Raw genomic sequence first — 22,613 nt, 5'->3', positions numbered from 1 at the left:
ACAGGCAGGAGAATTTCATGCATAGTTATACACAGCTGTACGCTAGCATTAACCTTGTTATTAAACCAGTAGCATGACAGAAGAAAAAAGAGTGCATTTGAAGGATGCAAAGGTAAGATGTTCTTATCTCCTTTTGTGTGTTCAGACGCTCACCCCAGAGGACACAATCTACACTCTCAGAACGGCCACGCTTTATACCAAAGGACATTTGCAATATATATATATATGTATATGTGTATATATGTGTGGATACATTTTAGCAAACAAAAACAAGCAAAAACTGAAAGAAAAAACATGACCAAAGCAAATTCAAGGCCAAAAAATAAAAACAAAAAATGAAGAAGCAGGAAGGAAAAAAGCAACACTTTCTGAGCTGAGAAGGAAAAGATGGTAGAAGATGATTATATAAGTATTTTTTATTCTGACAAGTTTGTGACCTGCTGAACAGATCAAACATGAATGTATACTGAGCGAAGTATCCAACGGCACAGTGACAGTTGTGTCATCCACACTACTGCTTGGCACAGTTTCTGGTGAAGACAGCCTTAGACCTTCAAACTAAATGATGACATGTTGGCTGAAGGGAAACCGACACGTCCTTATGTGTCAGTGGTACTTGATTAGGAAGCCTCTTCTCTTCAGAGGAACAAAGGAATGAATGTACTCAAAGTCTGCAGTGTAGAACAGAAGCGCAGGAAAAAGTAACAACATCGTTCTTTGACGTTCCCGCCACGCCCAAGCAGACGAGTGAAAATTATGCCTCGATCATGTTTTGGTGTCTTTTCTCTCTTTGCGTGTGATAAGTGCTGGTAATGGACAAACCAATACGACTATCTGTACGTCCATTTAGGCTGAGAGTAGTTTGATGTTTAAAGGCACACAGAAAGAAAACTTTAATGCTTACGCAGCCTCTTTGACAAAATGACAGGACTACAGAGTGCAGCGATTTGTGTTAAACAAAAAGTCAGAAAAATAAATACTCAAGTAAACCACAGTTACTTGAGTATTCTAAGGAAGTGTTTGTGCTTCGGTACTTCCCAGCTCTGTGAGAAGCGCCACTCCAAAAGCAAGCCCAACTTAACGACAGCAGAAACGAACATGCTTCTTCCAGCCGGGTTCAAAAGTGGTTTTGGCCTCGATTCCTGTTAATGGAAACTTTACTGGGGCGATTTTTCCAGTGTAAAGTGGGTGCCACATTGTCCAGTTCAGCATTTGTTTTTAATCAAATGAAGCATCATGCAGGCTACTTTCACCCACTGGTTAGGTTTAGGCACTGAAACCATCTGGTTCGATTCACCAAAAAGATGATAGTTTGTTTAAAATGGCAATCCTAACCTTTTATGTATTTAAAATATAAATACATACAACCAAATGAAACCAAATTCTTTATATTTGATATAAATGTTTTCTCAGTGAACACTGAGATCTGCTCTGTGAGGCCTGAAAGTGTACAGACCTCGTAGATTAGCAGTAAATTTAAAAGAGAACTTTTTATTTACTTAGCTGTGAGTTGGCATCTTTTTATTTAAAGAGAGGCTGTTTTAAATGTTGCTCTTTGCATGATAAAGACATGAATTAAGTGGTGGAGTGCTTGGATCTGTTGCCTTATACCGAGAAGGATATCAAACTGTGCATGTTCTCCTTGTGCCTGCATTCCTGGTTTGTTCCCACAGTCTAGAAAAACACATCTTAGGTTAGCTGGCGATTCTAAATCAGTCATGAATGTAAGGTAGATAAAATGAATGAGTGTAGTTCAATGTGGCTGCATGCTGGGCAAAGATAAGAAACCCAAAGAGCCTCCAATCCACAGGCAGATACGCCGTGTACAAAATCAAAAGTCGTTTGTTGTGCCTTGCTTTGTAGTGGACGCTTAGTTCCTGTTGCCTAGGTAACCTTCTCAATCGGTCACCATGGAGCGGAGCAACGTTTAGGAACAAACAGCAGCTTGACCACTGACTCTGGTCTCTGTCCACATGGAAAAGATATTTATAACTCTTATACAGTTTGTCTGTGTGAAACTTGTAAGAAAAGCACACAAGAGTGAAAACAGATATAAGATCCCTTGAAAAATGAGATAATGAAACTTGTATGTTTTGGATACTAAAACAATGTATGAAAGTAGTAAGAAAGTGGCCACTTTCATGAGTAAATCATAGAAGTTTTTACTATTTCTTTTCCATATGGGAAGTTACAAAGCTGTGAACCACTTCCTGTGTGGCACAGCAACACAACTAACAAAGGAAGTCAACCAACTAAGTACACACTCCAAGAGCGTGTGACCATGTGGACTGTCACAACGAAGCCCTGTAGCATGAAAGGCCTCTGTCGCCTCGGCTCATTTCTGGAAGCACTGCTCTCCAGCTACTGCTGCTAACAGGCAGCACTGTTCTTTTTAAAAACTGTGGGGACAATACCAGGAGACGTTTGGGACAAAGGACAGGCTCTTCTTGCAGAGAGGAAAATCTGCATTCCTAATTTATTTCTACTAAAATTTGAGATACCGCTAGAATCAGAGCTTTGTTGTGTTTTGGGCAAGAACAGCTGGTCATAACTGACGGAGCAAATACAAATTCTGTTTCCATTTTTTCCTGAATATTACATTAAATGCAGTCCAGATGGAGTGTTACTGCTCACATCATGGACTTAAACTCCACCCTCTTTGCAGGCTGACCCAAAAGCCAACAATGCAGGCATGTTGTCAAGTCTCCAAACATGCTACACCTTATCCTGTTCTTACCCCCACCCTCACACCGCTTACCCCTACATGCTCAGGCCAAAAGACTTTGCTGAAAACCAAAGTACCTGTTCTCGTTCTCGTTCCTGTCATGGACAGATGACCCATTTCAGCATTGGGGGAGAGAGAGGGACAAGATGTGAGGAACCACATAAGACGGCAGGAAGGAAGGAAGGAAGGAAGGAAGACAAGTTCCACATTGTGCATGCATGGGTTAGTGTAAAAACACACAGCTGAATGGGCTGGACCCTGAGCTGTTCACTGACAGAAAACAGGTTCTGGAGGAGGAAACACATCATTAAGCACAGCATGCTGGGGTCAAACGCTCATTGCACCTCTCGAAGTTACCCTGAACACACAGTGTGAGTCAAAAAACAGCAGCTGTCATTCTAAGTACAAGCCCAGTTATGAACGTTATGTGGGACCCATTTGTGTGATTTAATGGACCCATTTAGGACCCGGGGTCACAAATGAAATTCTGATGTTAAAGTTGTGGTGATGAAAGTTAAGATGCCCTCTCACACAGCTCAGTTAGAACACGTCCACTTCAGATTTAGGAAGCAGGTTAAACTTAAAAGGTCTTTAGTCTAAAGGGACTGTTGGCAAATTAAGGGACAGGTTCATTCGTCATGAAGAAGAATGAGGCCACAGAGCTCAGTGGAACCTGGAAGGAGCAAAAGATGCAACTTACCACATGTCCTTGACATTACACAGAAGCCTTTACACAGTACATGGTATCGAGTTTGAATATATTTGTGTGCGCACTTCAGAGAGAAACACGGACGTGTTCCAAACTAGATAAAGGGTGTAGCTGGGTCAGGAGATCGTCTAACTCTGCTCCTTCAAAGAGTCGCGCACACCAGTCTGAATGTGCACACACTCCAACACACACTTTACTGCACTTGTGTTATTGCTGTTCCAGAAGTTTTACTCATAACTAGCTACACTTACAACCAAATTTCCCCTTGTGGGACAATTAAAGGATTATTCTATTCTATTCTATTCTATTCTATTCTATTCTAACCAACTACCAGCAAGGAGAATGTGCAAGAAAAATGTGCCAGACGTGGTCTGAACACTAACTTGTGTTTACAAGTTATTCACATGTATGTTGTTAGAATAGTGAGCAGCTTTATGTACACATCACGCTTTACTTCAAACACTCTAGTCTTAAGGATCAATCAGTCACAGAGTAGGAGGAGCCTCACCCTAACCCTGGCCTCAACAGAAAGGCGCTAACACGGAGCTAACCCCTGTGCATGCTGTTCCCCACAGAGCTCAGCTGTAGGTGTACTCAGACTGAACTCCCTTTAGAAACTGGCACCAACATTGGGCTGATGCTTTTACAGTAATAATTAAAGAAGCTGGACACAGCTGCCATTTCAATTCAAATGTTGAAAGACGTTTCATTTGGCTTTCCTCTAAGCAGCAGTGCTTCGTGGTCTTATAGTGTTTCTGGTTCAGTTCTTTATTGCTTAAATTTTAAACTCAGGCTATGTAACGTTGGTACATATGCAGGTTCATTACTGAAGGGGCTGCAGACCACCGTGACTGATAACTGCTGACGAGCTTTACATGAGCATATAACAGGAATAGTAATGCAGAACAAGCTATTTATACTTACTGGTAATCAAAGGATCCATCCTGGTCTTTTTGATCCACCGCGTCCAAGGGGAGATCTTTTTTATCTCGCACTGCCAAGGAAGACAACAAAGGTGTTAGGCTGCAGCTGTTCGAGTCAACAGATTTTCAGGGCTTTATGTTGAAAATACAATCATTTAGTTAGTCCCCATCTGCTGGTTTAGTTGCTTTCAGTTGTCACATACTAAGTTTACACTGTGTACTGTGTATAGAGTGTATGAACAACGAGTGTGGGCTCGTCCTATATGAAGCAGCTCACTCCAAGGCTTTGTTCAGTTGCTGCCAATTAAACAAGAATTCACATGTTCAGGTCATTTAGTGACATTTCTTCAGGCCGAGTGGAACATGGAACACAGAGCATTTATGTGAAGGGACAGTCAAGCCTGTTTTAGTAGCAGTTGCATTATGTTGGGTTTGCAGAGAGAGGATCAGGGCCACTGGGGAAAAGGTTTCTTTCTCTTTCCCAGTGGCCCTGATCCTCTTCAGTAGCTTTGTGAGTTGGTCAGATTTGTTAAAAACGTTTAGTTTTAGTTCCACATGCCTCACTGAAGTCAGTCTCTGTTATTGGTCACTGGTCTGTTATATTAGTTTGTCACTGAGTCAGCACCTACCCAGAGCCTTTGTGAAACAGCTCATGTAGCCACCACCTGGACATTACAAAAACTGTAAAACATTAACAATACTCTGATTTAAGTCATTCATGACCATTACGTTATAATACACAAAACAGCAATCCAGCTAAATGCTGTAAAACCTCGAAACCCTGATTTTAAATTCTGAGTTTTCCATCATCATATTTGTCATGTCTGTTTCCAACTTGTTCATGCACACAGCAGCTGGCTGTCCTCCCGGTACTGACTGATCAGCTGGAGTCAGGCTGCTAACAACAACAAGCTGTGCAAAGAGAAACCTACAAATCCCTCACAGCAGATATTCACCCCTCTTCATTTCCTCCTGTTCCCAAAGGTTTGTTGTTGTTCCTTTAACCTTCCTGCCTTCTTGGGACCTTTTTGTGCCACTGCTATGTGTTAAATGGCTGCCATTTCCACTGTGTTCAGTGGAATATAACCAAACTTGCCACAGGATAGTTTTTACCTGTCAATGTTAATATTCCAGTGTGAATTCCTTAAATCAGCCTAAAATGGCTGAGCAGCAGAAATCCCCACACCCATCACCCTGGGGACCATTTTCTGCCCATTGACTTCCATTATAAACGCTATTTTTCAACCCCAAATTATCATCATATGATTTTATTTTTTCTTCTTTTCTTGGATGTCAATGAAGACTCAGGGCCTTGAAGTTTTAATTTTTAAATTGCAAAAAAAATGCAAGAAAAATAATGGCAGGTCAAAATGTATGTTGGTGCCAATCTTTGGTCCATCTAAAGGCCTACTTATAATGACAATCACATATTACTTCAACTGGTTTTTTGTGGAAATATTTAGTTTCGTTTTTTGGTTTTTGGGGCTTATAACACAGGGCGCTCATGTAATAACACTGGGATTTGAAGGGTTAAAACAACGAAAATATAATTAAAACTTTACATGAATATTTCAGGGAGAAGTAGTTTTACAAGGTTGGCTAATTTAAAGTGGAATAAAATATGGATATATGGTCTTTTTATGGCGTGGCTGAGAATGGTCCCTAGGGTGATGGGTGTGAGTTTTTTAAAGGATGGCAGGAGGGTTAAAACAAACGAGTTCTGTAAAGCTCAGTATTGAACCTCTAGGCGGGGCAGCCGTCTTCACAAAATTGGATGTAAGGAATCATCTTTATCATCATCTCTTGGTCAGAGTGAGAAACAAATGGAAAACTGACCGCTCTTCCTCCATACTGCACTGAAAGATATCTAAGAAGACTTCAGTCACCTCGTGTTGTCTTGTCCAGAGACCCCGTCTGAAACCACCCACCCATTTTCACTTATCAAAAGAAATATTTAAATAAAAAAGACCAGTGTGCTTTCCTTTCTTTAAAAAAGTGCATGACAATATTGATTCATGTTTTGATGTTGTCAAAGGTAAACACATGAGTTCACAGCGCAGTGTGCCACTCGCCCTTTGGTAAGCAGCTGTTCTTCCTCTCGTCATAGCTGCTTCAGTAAAACAATATTTATTTATACTTTAAGCCAATGAAGAGCACATATTTACAATCCACAGCAAAAGAAGATCAATCAGGTATTGTTTTCTTATTTTCTACACACACGTGTCTGTTTGTATTACTCAGAAATCCCTTTGTGTTAGGACGGCACCAGCACAGAAACACAGGCCCAGCCACCGTCCTGGGAAAACAGACTGTATGTCAAAGCAGACAGCTTCACACCACACTGGCATTCCTTGAATTCAGTGGACAGACGGAAAAAGTCAAGGTGGTAGTTTAGTGGCCCATCAGGAAACAAGAGCACCTTCAACACGCTGAATGTTTGCATGAGATGCATCATCACCTGGTCACCAGAGGAGCTGCAAGAACAGACCTCTGCCTGGGTGCAGACACAGCAAAGTAAGACTAGCTTACATTCGCTCAGAGCAAAGATTCCTTTCAGGCTCACTGCTTGTTGTTTGTTGAAGGTTTGATTCACTACAATACACAGACCTGCTTCTTGAACCCAGATGCTTCAGAAAATGCTCTGCTGATGAAACCTCAACAACATCCTTCCACCCAGACGTGTAATGGCATGAGGCGTGGGAGATGGAATCAGTAACTAGCTCTAACTATGTCCTTGTAGCCACATATGACAGCACTGGCTAAAATACCCACGACTCTCAAGACCATTAAGACCATTGATCTTCTAAAAGGAAACTACCTGGATGAACTGTGACATTACTGACATATTCTTCCTCTCGGCATTAAAGAATATTCAGTCTCTGTGTGGCGCCACAAATTCAATAATCACTTCTTCCCACTGTCTGCACGATTTCACTCAAGAGAATAGACTTGCATAAGAATGCTGTGGGAAGCTTACCTGGGTACTTTCCTCCACGACTCCGCTTGATGAAACAGACGATGAGGAGGATCAGGATGATAAGGGCGATGGCGCACATCAATCCGATGAACCAGCCCTGCGTGGCTATGTCTACCTGGTCTATGTAGGCTGGAGTCGTGTCAGAGAGACAAACAAGACGAGACAGTGGACAAGAAAGAAGAACGCAAAGAGAGTTAGTATTTATCTGAGGAGGGTTAGGGTTAACCCCCTAACCCATCCCAGAGCGCTCAGCAGACGTCAACAGCTCAGAACCAATATGTCATCATTTCCCCAAAAACAGTGAGGATGATGCAGTGAACATGATCCTGTCCATGTCAAGTGATTGCCTAAAAATTCACACACTGTGTGATTTAATCTGAAAAATGTACTTTTTTCCCAACAAGTCAGGGACTTTGTTTCACAGCTGCCACAGTCACTGTGTAAGCCTGCATGAGGAGTTTCTCTGCTGGTTGACAAACTGTACCAACCGCCTACCAAGATCAGTCATTTTTACCGGTGCTTGATTTATCCCAGCTTCATGTTCATGTCCCATATTTGGGACTTGAGCTGACAGCTTGTTTTAGTCATTAGTCTTAACTCACCAGAAGGATACCGCACTGGTCAAAAGTTTTGGAACACCCTGATTTTTCCAGTAATTTATTGCAGTTCAAGTCATCCAAGTCCAACGAATAGATCGAAATGGTACAAAGGGAAGTGGTTAAAAACAAAGCTTACCCCAAACTTAAAACTAATGTGCACATACGAAAAGGCCTTTTTCAGGGACAACATGGGCTAACAGTTTAAATCTGTTCTGCAGCAATGGAGGCTGATCAAGCCTTGAAAGCTGCTGCTGGTACTTCCTACAGCTGTTCCAGCTTTTCTGGATTACTCCCCCCTCTGTCTGCACAAAGCAGTGCTGGGACACACTGATGTACTCTCGTGAGCATCAGCTGAACAGTACTCCAGAAAGTAGAGTGTTGCTACAAAATTTAACAATGGAAGAGACACAGACCATCATAACACTTATAAATGCAGGTCTGTCCTGCAGAGAGACAGTGAGTCCAGCTTCCTTCAGCCAAAGGCTCAGAAACTGTGACAGGAGGAGGTCTGCAGACCCAGAGACACGACTGAATCAGAGGACAAGTTTCTGAGAGTTAACAGCTGTGTGACGGCGGCTCACAAGACAACAGCTTCAAGCAGTTTAATCGTGGTCGTAGTGAGAAAGTCTCAGTTTCAGCTGTGAAGAGAAACTTCGAGCTGCAGGTTTGACAGGACGAGTTGCAGCAAGAAAGCCAGACGTCAGAATGAGACAAAGAGGCTCGTCTGGGCCATGAAACACCGACACTGGACTACTGAAGGGGCTGTTTTGGTGGATCCAGGGTCGGTGACTTGTACACAGTGAGAGGCCCCCTGAACCAAAACAGCTACCACAGCACCCTGCAGCCCCATCAACCACCCAAAACATAAGTGCCAGAGCTGTTTTCAGAGTGCAATGAGGCATTAAAATAGTGGTGTTCTAAAACTTTGGACCAGTAACATATATCTGCATATATATACAGATATATGTACTAGAGATGGACCGATCCGATATTACGTATCAGTCTGATACTGACCTAAATTACTGGATCGGATATCAGAGAAAAATAAAAAATGTAATCCGATCCATTAAATATCAAAAAAGCACCTCACAAAACTTGTGACAACGTGCAAGAAAGATGTTGAATCTATTTAATTATTCTTGAAAAATAATTGATTTCTGTGCATTTTTTTTCACACTGCATCAAATTAAAGTTGATTACGTCGATTAAGCATCATGGGGTGGAGGGTGGTTCCCTATTTTTGTTTTTGCTGGGAGTTGGAACCCTATTAGTTAGGTTGCTTAATATTTATGCTAAGTACTCTTTAAAATACCAGAATAGGAAGGATGGAGCAGGTTTAAGTTTATTAGATTGATCAGTGTTGCTGAACTGTGAAATATTTTGGGTGCAGTGCATTTTTTGCATACAGGTATAACAGAATAGCTTTAGTGTTGTTGTTTATTTAAACTTGAGTATGAACAAAATGCAGCAAGATATTAAAAAAACTGTTTTATTGATTAAAAACACACTATATCGGATTCATATCGGTATCGGCAGATATCCAAATTTATGATATCGGTATCGGACATAAAGAAGTGGTATCGTGCCATCTCTAATTTTTACACACACACAAGACAGAAGCAATAAATATATCTCTTCAAAGTCGAACTTTTTAGTTGGTTAAAAACACAGGGCCGTGAACTACCAGAAGTAAGCACACGATCTAAACTAACTTGTACTTCTTGTCATGCAGATTCCATTTCTAAAGACAAGCCCTCTAAATCTGAGGCATTTCAAATGTAGAAGGTTTACTGCTGGGAAAAAACAAGACAGATATCAATTAAACAAACCGTGACAACCCGCCCTGCACTGACTTAGTCAGTGTAGATATTACTTGTGTCAAATACGTAGAGGAGCCCAGCTGGCTCCCATCCTTGCTCCACACGGCCAGGTGTGGTCTCACCTGCTTTGGTCTTAAAGGTGACAGATTTGCTGCTGACACTGTTGAATAGATGGGAGTAAACTCTCAGGTGATACACGACGCCTGGGATGAGATCCACCACATTAATGGGGGGCTGTTGACTCTTTACATCTTTCTTCGTCTTGTTACCTTGGAAACACAATTAAGAGGCCAATCACACTCCAGGGGTGTGGCCTTCGCTCCACTTTAAAACCGGGCATACAACAGTCTGCAGCATCACAGTGCTTTACAGGGAGACTGCTGTTGTCTGATAGCAGGGTGGTGGTGCTGAACTGAGGCTGATAGCAATGCTGCGACCACAGTGGCCATAAAGATTCACTCATCTCTTTAAATTAGTAAAACATATGGATTAAACAGTATGTATGCCTGGCCACAACACTTTATGAAATTCTCACTTCAGACAATATGTTCTGATTAATCTTACTGTTTTATGGCCCTCTGACTACTTTTTTCTTCAAGGTCAAGTTCCCTGCAGAATCCTGATCATTGCTAGTAGTGGAATAGTGAGGCACAAGGACCACTGTCTGTCAAGCAAAACCACTGGAATACAATCGGCTGAAAAGCATGTTTTAAAACATGTTCAGCACCGTCTTCTGTCAGTACACAACGTTGGTGCTGGTTACCATCAATAGATCTACTCTGCATTAGTTTATGTTCACAAACTAGCAACAAAACCAGTAACTCCGTGGGACATAAGCAGACCTTTGAAATTCTGCGGGGTTTGTCTGCATCGTTCTTTCACAGGAAAGCATTATCAAGATTATCAGGTAAGTTTATACAACTGCGATATTACATTTGTTTCAATGTCTGATACCCTCCATCTCTCTTCAAATAAGACATTTTTAATGTCAACAACACTTTTTACCTGGATAAAAGTCACTTTGCAGCAGCTACTTTACAATGGGAATGTTCTTTTTGGCTGTAAACTACCTGATATTCTTTCATAAAAGTTTAATTTCCAGAAATCATTCTTTTGAAAAATTCTGGAAATCACTTTCGGGCAGCGATCACTGGAAGCGAGTGTGGATCGGTATACTGACTACTTAAAGAAATGATGAACTGTATTGTCTCTATTAACTTCTTAAGGTGCCTCAACAAAAAAGAATAACATCTAAACTAGAAACTTTGTCCACAAGCTGTTGTATGTCCAGTTACATTATGTAGCAGTTCTCGCGTCGGCATATTTCCCCGAGACTTTGTGGAGGTTCCACACCCCTGGAGACTGGAGTACTCCTTCACCTACATTTAGGCGAAGGAGACTTTAACACGGAGGCTTTTTCTCCTTCGACCATGCGCATGAAGGTCAGGATTTTGGATCGTGTTTTAATAAGAAACACAGTGAACTGTTTGATGTGCTTGGGAAAAAAAGAGCATATTTTATTATATAAAATAGCGCATATATTATATCATAATTTGCGAACACTTTATTTTCAAGCTAATTGTGCGGCTCGTTGCACCCGGCCTGTCGAGGAAAGGCTGCAGTATTGGGCTCAAGCTAGTTGGTCTCTCATCCAAACAGTCTTCATTTAAAAAGTACTTTGTAGCCCGAACAATGCAGGCAGATTTTCCCAAGTCAGTGCAGCTAGCCAAACAACAAAGAACCGCTGACTGCTTAAGTGATAAAGTGAAAGTGGACAGTATAGGCTTGATTTAAAACCCATTGTTGCAGCTAGGTGCAGAACAAAAGCGACCCCCTTAAACTGCTTTTATTGTCCCTGTTTTTCCCCAGGTTATTGGTTCTGTTACTAGTCAGCTAACAGCAAGTCTATTGACGGCAACCAAACAACCAACCCAGTGACATAAAGCTCCATACTGAGAGAAGATGCTACTAAACAGGATTTTAAAATGTAAGCACTTTGAGTTAAATCTATGTCAGGTGGCAAAACATTGCTCGTCTCAGTTAGACACCAGACCCCCTCCTATCTCTAAGGTCCAGGCAGAAAGCAGTGATGACAGCCTGCACGTTTTCAGCAGAAACACGTCTGTCATGCCAATGAGACACACTCTGAAGAGGCAGCATGAAGTGACATCATGCACCATGCTGTTAGCCACACAAAGTGAAAGTCATCCAACATGGGTGATTACCAAGCCATGCTACAGCAGTCCTCAAACCAGCCAAAGAAAGCACAGACACACAAAGAACATGCTGTTTGACAAAAGTCAGTGAAGTGTTATGAGAAAGGCTTTTTGTCATTTGTAAAATGATATCCATCTGCCACGTCTTTCTTTTGTGTATGTGGCTAAATAATTATCCTCATGACAGTCAGCCCTATTTGAAAACAGTGTATTTAAATGCTAGTTTATTGTTTTCAAGCAGCTGTAAAAAAATCAAAGTAACCCAATCCTTTTCCTAAACAATATATTCTCCACATTCTTTTTTTAAGTATAACAATCAAACATAAAAAGGCAGTTTGTGGCAGTTATTGTGGCTAGCTCTGCCTGATACGTCCCTTAACTCTGGGGACAGGTTGTCCAGGGTTAGTAACCTGTTCGGGCAGTGTGTTGGGACGTGTTCGTGACCTGTAGCGACATGTAGCGGGGCCTTCTCGGTAGCCCTAACCCACCAGCATCAATAATGCACTCCTGTCGTAATGTCGTAAAGTCTATGACCTGACCTACATGCATTCTGTATTGAGTAGAGATAGTATCAATACAATTTCTTCAATGCATTTAAAACCCTGTTGGGATTTGTTTTCTTGTTTTCTTTCTTTCTTTGTTGTTTTTGTAACCGTATAAAGTAGAGTACAACAGCAGAACAGGAGAGACCCGAGGCGGCCGCCGAGCGGAGAGTCAGGTGAACTGAACTTCAAGTAAGAAGTTATGAGCTGAAGTCTATCTGGGTCAGATATAAACCAAGTTTAGGTGCAGTTTATTTTCGTTATGCTGACTTTTTACAGTCAGAGAAAATATTACACCTTTCATATTGAGGTGAAAAGGAACCGTTTGTCCCGGACTTCAGCTACAATGGAAAAAGACACAAAGCTGGAGTTATTCTGTCTTTGCTGCACAGCTGCCTTCTTCTCCTCTCATTCTCCCCCCTCTCTCTCCTGTTGCTACTTCAGTCATGAAACTGATCAGTGATCAGCTGATTGGCTTTTCGCTCTTGTTTGTTTATCACCCACTTTGCGCCAGAAAGAGGAAACCAGCAGAGGGTTGATATGAATGAGTTGAAGTTATGAACTGTTTCTGAGAGACAAATAACACCAGGATCCTTTTCTAAGCAGCTGACAGCTGGTAACTGTGCAGAGGCGGGTCTAGCAAAGGGGGGCAGGTAGGGCATTAACAGGGAGAGGGGGGCACAAAGAAATACTTTTCTTTCTTATTCTCATTTAAACTGTCTCACTTTTATGATATAATTATCTGAATCTTACGACCAAAGTTTTAATCTGATGTCAAACGTATAGAAATCATACATATACCAACAAGACTGTGCATCACTGTCACAGCAGCGTTTGTTTTCATTCAAAGGCTTCATGGCTTTTCCTATAATACCTGGGGGGCCGGTCTCTAGTCAAAATGCCCGGGCCCATTTTTTGTCCCAGTCCAGCCCTGGTACTTCCTGTTTACTGTTGGGTTGTAGTTAGCGCTGGTTAGCTCCAGTAGCTAGCTAATTCTCAATTGGAAACAAACAAAAAAAACTTAATAAACGAAAAAAAATGTGGACTCTTTTGAAAGAGTCTTAATAAAATCAATAAACACACATTATAAACAGCTTTACTACTTTACACGAGTTCATCTTACTCTACAATAGGTTGGAAGAGGTTAAGATTTATTTATATCACTTACTATGTTTTTTGAAACATAGTAAGTAAACATCCCTGTTGTCTCAAAAATGAGAGAAGAAGCGTCTCCTTTGTCTCAGTCAACCTAAAAACAAACACACCCTGGCTGGACAGATCTCCCGTTAGGCCTGCTGTGGTTTATCTTATCAGGGTTACATACACTGTGTCCTCAAACATGACCTACCACGGATCAAGAGTCTGTATGAAAGAAAAGTCTAGATCTCACATCCTGACAGCCTGACAGTGCAGGGATGGGTGAGAGAAGTGGATAGCATCAGACCAATCACATCACTTCCTTTCCTCACACGCAGACATTAATAATTAAAATCTCAGCACAAGTACACAAACACATCTCCATCCTTTCTCTGCTCCAGACTTTATAGACTGGGCTGAGGCAAACAGCAGTAACTGAGATGTCTGATCAGAGCTACCCAATTTTGCTCTGTGAAAAGGTGGGATGATTAAAAGCCAGAGTACACAGCACTTCATACCAAGCAGGTGAGTATGGCAGCCTTGGTGAGCAACAAAGACACAGTTAAACAGCCGTTCAAAGAAAGCAGCCCATCCCAGCGCCGGGCCAACAAAAGCAACGCAAAGAAAGGCAACAGAACTCATAGATCCATGCACATGGTGCACTCAAACAGGCAGAACCAAAGAGTGAGAGGGAAAATAATTTTGCAGATGCTGCCTAAAAACGGCTCTCAGTTAACGTGTAACTGCGAAGTATATGGAACAAAATGTCATCTTTCATCTGAATATAATTACATTGAGATGTACCATTTCTGTTGTGACTAAAATCAATATTATGCTGATCTGGAAAACATTTTCAAGACTGCTACTGCACATCCAGATGTTTTCCTCTCATCCAGTCACATTAAAATCTAACTATAGATTGTGTTACTGCAGCTAAATGATATATTGTTAGGTCTTTTCAAGCTGATTACGTATGAATTGTTAGCAAAAGAATGCACTTATAAAAAGCAAAAAGGAAGCCAATTTGAACCATCTGACCTCAAGCTTGCACACACAGTATCAAACAGACGTTTATGTTGACTACATCTATTTATTTCATTCTAATGTTCGGTTTGAAGATGCTTATGAGAACTTCAAACCTGGATCCGGGCTCCTCCTTGCCACCAGGCTGTAGTGTCCTGTATTCCCGTAATGTACAAATGGTGTGATAACATTTGGTTTTACCTGTTCAGCTCCACCTACACTCTGCACCTTGAAGCTCCGGTTTTACTTCACTATCCTTGTAGATCTACTCTGTAGTCAGAACATTTAGTTCACAGTTTATATCTCAGTAGCGCAGTTTGAGCTTGGTCTGATTTCTTACTGTCCAGAGTGAACTCTAGTACAAAATCGCTGCTGCTGGCCGGGAAGTTGTGCGTCCAGCTGACTTTAGCGTAGTTACTGTTAGGCTCCACCGTCAAATTCCAGATCTCTCGCCCAGAAGCCACTACACAAGGTAGGGTAGGTGGGGGGTGGGGTAGGGGACAAAGGGTTCAAAGTTGGAAGCAAGAGGCAGAGAGGGCACAGTTACAACAACCACACACAGGGCTCTGTTTGGACCCGTGCAGACTGCTAGCCTTGCACAAGTCTTCCTACAACAAAACAGACTCCATGCTTTGCTCAAAATCAAACTAAGAGCATTAAACTATATTCACCCCCCCCCCCCCCACCTAAATATATCTGCATAGATTTTTTAAGTTCATGAATGAATGAATTGTAATGTTTACTTCTGAGTTAGCGATTACCGTATTTTCACGACCATAAGGCACACTTAAAAGTCTTAGATTTTCTTCAAAAAGTACGGCGCGCCCTATAGCGCAGTGCGCCCTGTGTGATGTAAGGAGGACGTAGTAGAGAACACCATGAGAACGCTAAAGGGTGAAGTGTGGGCGCAACCCTGAAAATGGCAAAGAGACACGCTTATGAAGCACAGTTTAAACTGAAGGCCATCAGCTACGCGGAGGAACATGGAAATCGAGCAGTGGCGAGAGAATTTAAGATTAACGAATCGATGGTTCGCAAATGGAGGAAGCTAGAAAACGAGCTCCGGCAGGTCAAGAAAACGCAGCTGAGTTTCCGCGGACATAAGGCGAGGTGGCCCGAGTTGGAGGAAAGACTCGAGCGGTGGATCATCGAGCAAAGAACGAGCGGGAGAAGCGTTTCGACGGTCACCATTCGGCTAAAAGCAGTTTCACTTTCACTTTTTATGAAACGGTGCCATTTTTCCATCCGGACCAGGACTACGGTAGCGCAGCAACTTCCAGCGGATTATAAGGAAAAGCTGGCCATCTTCCGCTCCTACTGCAGCACACCGGCGACAAAAACATCCAGCCCAGCCACATCACAAACATGGACGAGGTCCCGCTCACTTTTGACATCCCGGTGAGTCACACTGTGGAGAAGAAGGGGACCAGCACGGTAGCGATACGCACAACGGGGTATGAAAAGTCTTCTTTTACTGTTGTGCTTGGCTGCCATGCTAATGGACAGAAACTGCCGCCTATGGTGATTTTTAAGAGAAAGACTTTGCCTAAAGAGAAGTTTCCAGCAGGAATCATCATTAAGGCAAATGAAAGGGGCTGGATGGATGAGGAAATGATGAAAGACTGGCTGAGGGAGGTGTATGTAAGGAGACCAGGTGGTTTTTTCCACGCATCACCATCGCTCTTAATCTGTGACTCTATGCGTGCCCATCTCACAGCCGATGTGAAAAAACTAGTGAAACAAATGAACTGTGAGCTTGCTGTCATTCCGGGAGGCCTGACAAAGGAACTCCAGCCGCTGGACATCGGTGTGAACCGCCCGTTCAAAGTAAGGCTGCGAGCGGCCTGGGAGCGATGGATGACCGATGGAGACCATAGTTTCACCAAGAGTGGAAGGCAGCGCCGGGCGAGTTACGCCACAATTTGCCAATGGATTGTAGATGCTTGGGCTAACATGTCTGCTGGCACTGTTGTTCGAGCTTTCGCAAAAGCCGGCATCATTTCCGAGGAGCCGCACAGCACGGAAAGTGACTCTGACAGTGAAGAAAGTGAACCTGGCATGTTTGATGGAGATTTAGCGCAGCTGTTCAATTCAGACACAGAGGATGAGGACTTCCATGGGTTTGATTGATGATAAAAATGTGAGTACCAAACTTCGTTTTGCTCCTGCTTTATTTTTAAATACGCACACTTGTATGCTTGTGTGTTGTTGATGATGACGATTACTGGTAATAAAAATGTGAGTACCAAACTCAGTTTTGCTCCTGCTTTATTTTTAAATACGCATACGGTACTTGTATGCGCCCTATGATCCAGTGCGCCTTATGTGTGTGTTAAATACAGTAATGGCACACATAACTGAGACTGCGCCTTTTAGTACAGTGCGTCTTATGGTCATGAAAATACGGTACTTCAGTCCTAACACTGCCAGTGTCCAAGTACTAATCAAACTACTGAAACTCAAAGCCATCATGTTCTGTGAAATAAACGTTTAGGTTCTCGCTCCTTGACCAGGAAGATATTTGCTGGCTACAACCCAGTATTTTGTAGCAACTCCCCACTTTTTGTGCAGCAGGTACAGCACAGCGTATCAAAGGAAACACTGATGTAGCTTACTGTTCAGGTAGGAGAAGACAGTTCAATTCAAATGGTAGACAGACAGTAAAACTAGAATGGGACAACAGCAAGTACCCAACACATTCTGGTCAATACGCTTGGTGGTGAACAGCATTGGAAGGATGGTAGTGGTTGCCTCAGTAGTAGAAGTGGTGGCAATAGTAGTGGTTGAAGTCGTAGTTGTAGGAGTGGGAGTAGCTGAGGTACTAATGGTTGTAGGAGCAATGGTAGTAGGAGAAGGATAACCAAAAGGAGTAGGAGTAGGAGTGAAACCAGAAGCCACAAAGGAGTCGGTAAGCTCGACTACAAAAGAGGAGGAGAGAGCAGAGGGTTAAAGACAAGGTAGCAGGAACGTCAAACACAACGATGAACAATGACGCACACACACATGCTTACTCGCACACGCATGCATACGCACACGCATGTATACACACACGCATGCATATGCATGAGAAGTCAAAGAATCCCTGAGCAGAAACACTCGAGGAATTCCCTGCAAGATCACAGTCCTCATTTGAGAGCATCTCATTCCAAGGATCCATGCACGTTATTCTTCTGTCATCAGGAGGACAGATGTTGTCTCGTAATGTGTTTCGTCCAAAGTGTTAGGCTACGTGGGACCCAGTGTTTATGCTCTTTGATTCAGGGTTTCTAATGATTTCCTGATTTCTAGTTCTTAGGTCTTGTTCCTCCCTATGATCCTCGTGTCTCATCGACTCAGATAAATTAATAATAAATTAGATAAATAATGCTAATATCATTTGTATTTTTTCACTGTAATCATCTTGAACCTGTTGATATTTATTTGTAATATAAATCGCTATTCTAATGAATTGGTATTTATTAGAATGTATATTTATTGTACTCCTCTTTGAATCGCTACCTTATCGTGGTGGAGGGGTTTGTGTGTCCCAGGGATCCCAGGGGCTATGTTGTCTGGGGGCTTTTGCCCCCTGGTAGGGTCTCCCATGGCAAATTGGTCCTGGGTGAGGGACCAGACAAAGAGCGATTCAGAAGACCCTTATGAAAAGAATATCGAGGGAACAGTTTACCCCGCCCGGGATAGGGTTACCGGGGCCCCGCCCTGGAGCCAGGCCCGGGGAGGGTGCCCGAGGGCAAGCGTCTGGTGGCCAGGCCTTAGTCCATGGGGCCCGGCCGGGCACAGCCCAAAGAGGAGACATGGGTCCATCCTCCCGCAGGCCCACCACCCGCAGGAGGCGCCATAGGGGTCGGGTGCATTGTGTGCCGGGTGGCGGCCAGGAGCGGAGGCCCTGGCGGACTGACCCCCGGCTGCCAAGACTGGCAATAGGGAGATGGAATGTCACCTCTCTGGTGGGGAAGGAGCCTGAGTAAGTGCGTGAGGTTGAGAGGTACCGGCTAGATATAGTCGGGCTCACCTCTACGCATGGCTTGGGCTCTGGAACCAGTCTCCTGGAGAGGGGCTGGACTCTGTCTCAGTCTGGAGTTGCCCCTGGTGAGAGGCGGCGGGCTGGGGTGGGTATTCTAATATCCCCTCGGCTTGCTGCCAGTACGTTGGGGTTTTTCCAGGTGGACGAGAGGGTTTGTTCCCTGCGCCTTAGGGTCGGGGAACGGGTCCTGACTGTCATCTGCGCTTATGCGCCGAGTGGCAGTTTGGAGTACCCAGCCTTCTTAGAGTCCCTGGGGGGGGGGGGGTGCTGGAAGGTTCTCCACCTGGAGACTCTGTTGTCCTGCTGGGAGACTTCAATGCTCATGTGGGTAAAGACAGTGAGACCTGCAGGGGCGTGATTGGGAGGAACGGCCTCCCTGATCTGAACCTGAGCGGTGCTTTGTTATTGGACTTCTGTGCTAACCACAGTTTGGCCATAACGAACACCCTGTTCGAACATCAAATCAAATCAAATCACTTTTATTGTCACATCACATGTGCAGGTACATTGGTACAGTACATGTGAGTGAAATTCTTGTGTGCGAGCTTCACAAGCAACAGAGTTGTGCAAAATACAATAATGTAAACAAGCAAAATACAAGAATGGCTACATCTGAAACTAATAAACATAAGAGTGTCCATAAGTGCACGTGGCACCAGGACACTCTAGGCCGAAGATCGATGAACGATTTTGTAATCGTATCAGCAGACCTGCGACCATATGTTCTGGACACTCGGGTAAAGAGAGGGGCTGAGCTGTCAACTGATCACCACCTGGTGGTGAGTTGGATCAGGTGGTGGGAGAGGACGCTGGACAGACCTGGTGCACCTAAACGCGTAGTGAGGGTGTGCTGGGAACGTCTAGCAGAGGCCCCAGTCCGCGAGATCTTCAACGCACACCTCCGGCAGAGCTTCAACAGCATTCCGAGGGAGACTGGGGACATTGAGTCCGAATGGACCATGTTCAGCGTCTCCATTGCCAAAGCTGCTGCATTGAGCTGCGGCCGCAAGGTAATTGGTGCCTGCCGTGGTGGTAATCCCCGAAACAAATGGTGGACACCAGAGGTGAAGGGAGCCACCAGGCTGAAGAAAGAGTCCTATCGGGCTTGGTTAGCCTGTGGGACTCCGGAGGCAGCCGACAGGTATTGACAGGCCAAGCGGAATGCGGCTCGGGCAATGGCTGAAGCAAAAACTCGTGTGTGGGAGGAGTTCGGAGAGGCCATGGAAAAAGACTTTCGGACTGTCTCGAAGAGATTCTGGCAAACCGTCAGGCGTCTCAGGAGGGGAAAGCGGTGCTCTACCTGCACTGTGTATAGTGCTGGCGGAGCGCTGCGGATGTCGACTGAGAAAATTGTCAGGCGGTGGAAGGAATACTTCGAGGACCTCCTTAATCCCACTGACACGTCTTCCGAGGAGGAAGCAGAGTCTGGGGATGAGGGGAATGACCCGCCAATTTCCGGGGGGGAGGTCACTGAGGCAGTTAAACAACTCCTTGGTGGCAGAGCCCCTCGTGTTGATGAGGTCCGCCCCGAGTTCCTGAAGGCTCTGGACGTTGTAGGGCTGTCCTGGTTGACACGCCTCTGCAATGTTGCGTGGAGATCAGGGGTATTATCTGTGGACCGGCAGACCGGGGTGGTGGTCCCCATCTTTAAGAAGGGGGACCGGAGGGTGTGTTCCAACTACAGGGGGATCACACTCCTCAGCCTCCCTGGGAAAGTCTATGCCAGGGTGCTGGAAAGGAGAGTTCGTCCGCTAGTCGAACCTTGGATACAGAAGGAACAATGCGGTTTTCGTCCTGGTCGTGGAACACTGGACCAGCTCTTTATCCTCTCCAGGATACTTGAGGGTGCATGGGAGTTTGCCCAACCAGTCTACATGTGTTTTGTGGACTTGGAGAAGGCATTCGACCGTGTCCCTCGGGGTGTCCTGTGGGAGGTGTTGCGGGAGTATGGGGTGTCTGGCCCATTGTTACGGGCCATTCGATCCCTATACAACCGTTGCAAGAGCTTGGTTTGCATTGCCGGCAATAAGTCGGACTCGTTCCCGGTGGGTGATGGGCTCCGCCAGGGCTGCCCTTTGTCTCCGGTTCTGTTCATAATTTTTATGGACAGGATTTCTAGGCGCAGCCAAGTGGCGGAGGGCTTTCGCTTTGGTGGCCTCAGAATCTCATCTCTGATTTTTGCGGATGATGTGGCTCTGTTGGCTTCATCGGGTGAGGGCCTCCAGCTCGCACTGGAACGGTTCGCAGCCGAGTGTGAAGCAGCGGGAATGAGGATCAGCACCTCCAAATCTGAGGCCATGGTTCTCAGCCGGAAAAGGGTGGAGTGCCCATTCCGGGTCGGGGATGAGTTCCTGCCCCAAGTGGAGGAGTTCAAGTATCTCGGGGTCTTGTTCGCGAGTGATGGGAGAAGGGAGCCGGAGATCGACAGACGGATTGGGGCTGCAGCTGCAGTAATGCAGACGCTGCACCGGTCCGTCGTGGTGAAGAGGGAGCTGAGTGTAAAAGCGAAGCTCTCAATTTACCGGTCGATCTACGTCCCTACCCTCACCTATGGCCACGAGCTGTGGTTAGTGACCGAAAGAACGAGATCGCGGATACAAGCAGCAGAAATGAGCTTCCTCCGAAGGGTGGCTGGCCTCTCCCTTAGAGATAGGGTGAGAAGTTCGGCCATCCGGGAGGGGCTCAGAGTAGAGCCGCTGCTCCTCCACATCGAAAGGAGCCAGCTGAGGTGGTTCGGGCATCTGACAAGGATGCCCCCTGGGCGCCTCCTGGGTGAGGTGTTCCAGGCATGTCCCACCGGGAGGAGGCCCCGGGGCAGACCCAGGACACGCTGGAGAGATTATATCTCTCGGCTGGCCTGGGAACGCCTTGGTGTTCCCCGGATAAGCTGGAGGAGGTGGCTGGGGAGAGGGAGGTCTGGGCCTCTTTACTTAGGCTGCTGCCCCCGTGACCCGGCCCCGGATAAAGCGGATGAAGATGGAGATGGAGATATTTATTGTATATTTTTTGGTACATTTATAAACTTGAAGGTAATTTTATGTCATTTTGTTTTTAACAGAATGAGGCTCAAATGTAAAACTGTTTTACTGATAACTTCTTACACATAAAGACTGATTCCCAGTCTCTTCCTGACGTGAGGATTACACTTTCATAATCTAACACTGGTATTAGACTGACACGCCGTGGTGGCCGTAACCCACAGACTGGGCACTGACTGGGAAATGGAAAGAGCTCAGTCAGTACAGAGCTAAAATATGTCTGCGTTTTAGTCACTACTAACTCTAAATCTACCCATACATGGTTCATTAGACCTGATCAAAGATACATTTTTCACCCATTTGAGGGAAAGTTGGGAAACAGCTTGGATTGCTTTGGGAAAAACTTTTCTTGCAGACACCTCAAAGAGAAACTATCAGCACTGGTGATAGAATTATAACGAGTGGTTTGATTAACTCAAGTATAATTGTTATTTGTTCTGTCATGACATCAGGAAGGCAGTATACGGTTGCACAGTCACTGCATTTACCATCGAACAATAAGGCATGTGTGTGAACTCTCCCCAAGAGGTCCATTGTAGATCACAGAAACATGATTAGACATAATACGTACAAGATGTTTATACTTCTTAAAGTAGGTATTAGCAGAAGGTGTTATAGTGGCTCTGGTATAGAACGTTTTCATATAAGCAGTCCAGCAGTTTCACTGATTTCTTCTTCAGCTTTTGACACTTTGGAGACTCCTTGTGGAGATCACACACACCTCAGGTTAATTTCACTTGAAAGAAATCTACTGTACCTTCAACTTGAGATTGTATCCAGCCAGTGAAGGGCCCCACTACTGACGCTCCTACCCAAGCACCAACCCCCCCCCCAGCAAGCATGCTTTTATCACCGGGATCAAATCCAGGCATGCCCTCAA

At 44.4% G+C, this 22,613-nt stretch overlaps 1 protein-coding gene across 27 annotated transcripts in view; it reads right to left on the bottom strand.

Moving 5' to 3' along the window:
* The window catches only part of nfasca (neurofascin homolog (chicken) a), a 156,401-nt gene that overhangs the window by 5,491 nt on the left and 128,297 nt on the right, over positions 1-22,613 (bottom strand). For 9 of the 27 annotated variants that reach the window (XM_080301467.1, XM_026169156.2, XM_026169158.2 and 6 more), the window contains 6 exons: positions 17,362-17,589; positions 15,012-15,134; positions 9,876-10,022; positions 7,335-7,463; positions 4,987-5,022; positions 4,359-4,428 (listed from right to left, as the gene is read on the bottom strand). In XM_080301467.1, coding sequence (XP_080157593.1) covers positions 4,359-4,428; positions 4,987-5,022; positions 7,335-7,463; positions 9,876-10,022; positions 15,012-15,134; positions 17,362-17,589 — 733 coding nt within the window. Of the gene's footprint in view, positions 1-401; positions 3,399-4,358; positions 4,429-4,986; positions 5,039-7,334; positions 7,464-9,875; positions 10,023-15,011; positions 15,135-17,361; positions 17,590-22,613 lie in introns of those variants that run through there. The other 18 variants (XM_080301480.1, XM_080301481.1, XM_080301482.1 and 15 more) reach the window with 11 other exon arrangements.

The sequence above is a fragment of the Astatotilapia calliptera genome, chromosome 5 (assembly GCF_964374335.1).
Source record: "Astatotilapia calliptera chromosome 5, fAstCal68.1, whole genome shotgun sequence".
Taxonomy (NCBI): domain Eukaryota; kingdom Metazoa; phylum Chordata; class Actinopteri; order Cichliformes; family Cichlidae; genus Astatotilapia; species Astatotilapia calliptera.
Note: the sequence above shows the minus strand (reverse complement) of the source record. Positions and strands in the feature narration are given on the sequence as shown.